This window comes from Cebus imitator, unplaced genomic scaffold (assembly GCF_001604975.1).
Source record: "Cebus imitator isolate Cc_AM_T3 unplaced genomic scaffold, Cebus_imitator-1.0 Scaffold76, whole genome shotgun sequence".
Taxonomy (NCBI): Eukaryota; Metazoa; Chordata; class Mammalia; order Primates; family Cebidae; genus Cebus; species Cebus imitator.
In genome coordinates, this window is record NW_016107391.1 from 1,047,293 (window position 1) to 1,051,820 (window position 4,528).

The 4,528-nt window shown below is 39.8% G+C and overlaps 1 protein-coding gene across 1 annotated transcript in view; it reads left to right on the forward strand.

Moving 5' to 3' along the window:
- The window catches only part of LOC108306983 (protocadherin beta-7-like), a 34,669-nt gene that overhangs the window by 2,409 nt on the left and 27,732 nt on the right, over window positions 1-4,528 (forward strand). Inside the window, exon 2 of the mRNA XM_037739949.1 lies at window positions 3,833-4,524. Within this exon, the coding sequence (XP_037595877.1) occupies window positions 3,833-4,524 (692 nt within the window). The remainder of the gene's footprint in view (window positions 1-3,832; window positions 4,525-4,528) is intronic.

A 4,528-nucleotide genomic window follows, 5' to 3' on the forward strand; every position in this document is an offset into this window, starting at 1 on the left:
GCTGCTCGGTGCCCGAGGGTCCCTTTCCAGGGCATCTGGTGGACGTGAGCGGCACCGGGACCCTGTCCCAGAGCTACCAGTACGAGGTGTGTCTGGCGGGAGGTTCCGGGACCAATGAATTCAAGTTCCTGAAACCAATTATCCCCAGATTCCTACCCCAGAACACAGGTAGGGAAGTAGAAGAAAATCCCCCATTTCAGAATAATTTGGGTTTCTGATAAAGAATGAAACCTAAATGTGTGTCTGTGAATACATTTCTAATTAGGAACTTATCTTGAGCTGCCTGTAGAAGAGTGTCTTTAGATCATTTCAAATATGTACTCTTGAAGTCAAGAAATAAATTTCTGCGCATAGAAAAGAATCTACATTTAGTACCAGGAACCCTTCTCAAAGCATGACATGTATATGTGTAATGTTTTATGTCAAATAATTATGCTTAATATACAGTTTATTAAATGATAAGTCTTGTTTGAGATATTTTAAATTGCTTTCCATTGTTTTCTATTTCTACTAGGACTTTCTCTTTGAGTTGCTTAGAATGCTGTATGAGTGTACCTACTATAGTCTCAGAAGCATAGACTGTAGAGTATCTTTTTAAGCATTTTTTAAAAATGCTTTTTGTGCATCATACACTATTTTAACACTTTTAATCTCAGAAGAACTATATGAGGTGTCATATTTTAGGAATGACAAAATAGATGCTCTTAGATTTTCAGTATGTTCACTAAGATCCTAACAAGTGACAAAACTGGGCATCTGTCCTAGATCTGTCTGACTCTGGGTCAGTGACCCTGCTCCGACTTCATACTGTTTTGTCTCATTAGATATCACCTGGCAAGTTTCTGCCTAGTTAAGGAGAGGAAGTCTTTTCATCATATTCATATTGCTGTTCAATCTTTTCTATATTTAGAAATAATAATGTACATATTTGTCTGTGGTTTTCTTATTAACCAATAATCCTGCTTTTCTGGGTCAGTTTTCAACTATTATTACTAATGATCTGATCTGTCCAAATCTCAGGTGAAAAACAAAATTGAAAGGGCAATTTGTGCCTTCTCCTTGACTTCAGAACATATGACTTTTGTTTCACAGAAAATGATTAATGGTCCTGAGTAGGAATATTACATAATTTTGACCACATCATTAATTAATTATTTTCTTCACATTGTAGAATTTTTCTACAGTCGCCCATACTTAACATTTGTAGTACATTTTCCTGATTTGAAAGTTTGTTTTTGAAAGTTTTCTATTAATTATCATGTACTGCTGAATCAGGAATATTTATGAAAAAATCATTTTAAATGTATAATATCAAAGAGAAACATAGATGATCATTAAAAATTTTTAGAAATGCTGAAGAGTTAAGGAGAAGCACTGTTTTTTATAAAAATTTATAGCCTATTTTAGTTTTTAAAATATCTAGACAATTTTTGCATGGTTATTTTCTGAAAATGTTATAAACTAGTGCTTGTAACTCTAATAAAGGTAGTATTACTTTATATCACTGGTGAGATAGAATCTAAGAGCGAAAAAAAAAAAAAAAAACCCTCACAGCAGTAAAATCTTAAATTGCTTTCATGGTCTCAGGGTAACATTATCCAATTTCTCCAACAAATAAATGGCACGAAAAATGGGAGGAGGGAAGTCTACACTAGGAAAGGTCTTAAGAGATCTACCAATCAAATGCAATGTGTGGGTCTTGTCTGGATCTTGATTCAAACGATAGTGATAACTTTGAAACACTTGGAAGAGTTTGAATATCGATGGGTACAAAGTAATATTAACTTACTTTTTTAGGCATAATAATGGCATTATAGTTAAGGGCATTTTTAGAGTCGCTTAAAGTCATTGTGCATTTAAAGAAATGTATACTGAAGTATTTGTGGGTGAAAATACGATTTACCTGGAATGTGAAATGTTGGAGGGATAGAGTCAAGAATTATGGCAAAACGTTGATAATAGTTGAAGCTAGTACTGAGTACTTGGTGGTTCATTATACTCTTCTTTTATAAGATAAGAAAAAATTCAGAATAAAAGATTTTTTAAATTGATCCCGTTCGAAGTGGAGGTAACAAAAAAGGACATCCTTCCCCAGAAACAAAATCACCAGTTGTTACAGATTATGTCTCTATTTAGACAAACTCTGCAGCCTTTCCTTGTCTGTTTACCTTCATTATTTGACATAACTTCTCTGACATGGTCATGCTTATGTAGTCTTTTGCCATTTGAATTTTGAGGTGTTTTTCTAGTTATATTAATGGATTCATGTATAGTCAGCTACCTGTTGGTATCAAATTGCTATATACCGGGTATATAGTTTATGTATAAGGTTAATCTCTCTTTGCATCAGTTACCTTATCTGTAAGGTGGAAAATTCACAACAGCCCTATGTAGTAGGTGCCATTATAATCCTCACTTTACAGATGAGGAAACTAAAGAAGAACGATTAAATAATTTGTTCAAGGTTCACAGCTACTAAGTATTCTGTGGCTCATGGAAATAACAGTATAAACATCTAAATATTGCCTGTTATATTTAACTCCAATTATATTTGAAATTTTCTGCATATATTCTTTTTGCCAAGCTAGACTGTTACCTAAATATTTCATTTTGCCCCAACTCAGTTAGCATTGTTGAAAGATTAATGTAATTTCTCCTTCGGGCAGTTGTCTGCTTAATAACGTCCGGCGATATTAACGGTGATGTTCTAACCTTACATAGCCCCTGGGTACACACAGGCAGAGTTGGGAATATTGCATCATCCCACTAAATGTAAATCCTGTGAGGACGCGTGGTGGCGCTGCAGGATAAGAAGGTACAAACCAGAACCGCAGCTACCGCTCCATTAACCGGCAAAAAGCCGCAGAACCTGGAAGCCCACGGGAAGCTCGGAGGCTAAGAGAGGAAGGTTGGGTCCTCTGGAAAGGACTACTCCCAGGAAAAATTCTGAGGCATCTGTGGAATAACCATAGCCTCAGATGCTGGTGACTTTACAGTCCCACGGAACCCTCCTCCCCGGAAGCTGAACAAAGCAAGAACAATGGAGGCCAGCAGGATGTTCATTTGCAGACAAAGGCAAGTCGTTTTTTCCTTTCTCCTTTTCGGCTTATCTCTGGCGGGCGCGGCGGAACCTAGGCGCTATTCTGTGGTGGAGGAAACTGAGGGTAGCTCCTTTGTAACCAATTTAGCAAAGGACTTGGGTCTGGAGCAGAGGGAATTCTCCAGCCGGGGGGTTACAGTTATTTCCAGAGGGAACAAACTACATTTGCAGCTCAACCAGGAGACCGGGGATTTGTTGCTAAATGAGAAACTGGACCGTGAGGATCTGTGCGGTCACACAGAGCCGTGTGTGCTACGTTTCCAGGCGTTGCTAGAGAGTCCCTTAGAGTTTTTTCAAGCTGAGCTACAAGTAACAGACATAAACGACCACGCTCCAGTATTTCTGGACAAAGAAATGCTGGTAAAAGTGTCAGAGAGCAGTCCTCCTGGGACTACATTTCCTTTGAAGAATGCTGAGGACTTAGATGTAGGCCAAAATAATATTGAGAGCTATGTAATCAGCCCCAACTCCTATTTTCGGGTCCTCACTCGCAAACGCAGTGATGGTAGGAAATATCCAGAGCTGGTGTTGGACAAAGCGCTGGACCGAGAGGAGGAAGCTGAGCTTCGGTTAACACTTACAGCCCTGGATGGTGGCTCTCCACCCAGATCTGGCACTGCTCTGGTCTACGTTGAAGTTGTGGACTTCAACGATAATGCCCCTGAATTTGAGCAGCCTTTCTATAGGGTGCAGATCTCTGAGGACAGTCCAATAGGCTTCCTGGTTGTCAAGGTCTCTGCCACGGATGTAGATACTGGAGTCAACGGAGAGATTTCCTATTCACTTTTCCAAGCTTCAGACGAGATTAGCAAAACTTTTAAGGTCAATTCCTTGACGGGAGAAATTCGACTAAAAAAACAACTTGATTTCGAAAAACTTCACTCCTATGAAATCAATATCGAGGCAAGAGATGCTGGAGGTTTTTCTGGAAAATGCACCATTTTGATTCAAGTGATGGATGTGAATGATCACGCTCCAGAAGTTACCATGTCTGCATTTACCAGCCCAATACCTGAGAATGCGCCTGAAACTGTGGTTGCAGTTTTCAGTGTCTCAGATCTTGATTCAGAAGAAAATGGGAAAATAAGTTGCTCTATTCAGGATGATCTACCCTTCCTCCTGAAATCTTCTGTGGGGAACTTTTACACACTACTAACAGAGAGATCATTAGACAGAGAAAGCAGAGCCGAGTACAACATCACTATTACGGTCTCTGACTTAGGGACACCCAAACGAACAACACAGCTCAATATGACCGTGCTGGTCTCTGATGTCAATGACAACGCCCCCGCCTTCACACAAACCTCCTACACCCTCTTCGTCCGCGAGAACAACAGCCCCGCCCTGCACATCGGCAGCGTCAGCGCCACAGACAGAGATTCAGGCACCAACGCCCAGGTCACCTACTCGCTGCTGCCGCCCCAGGAC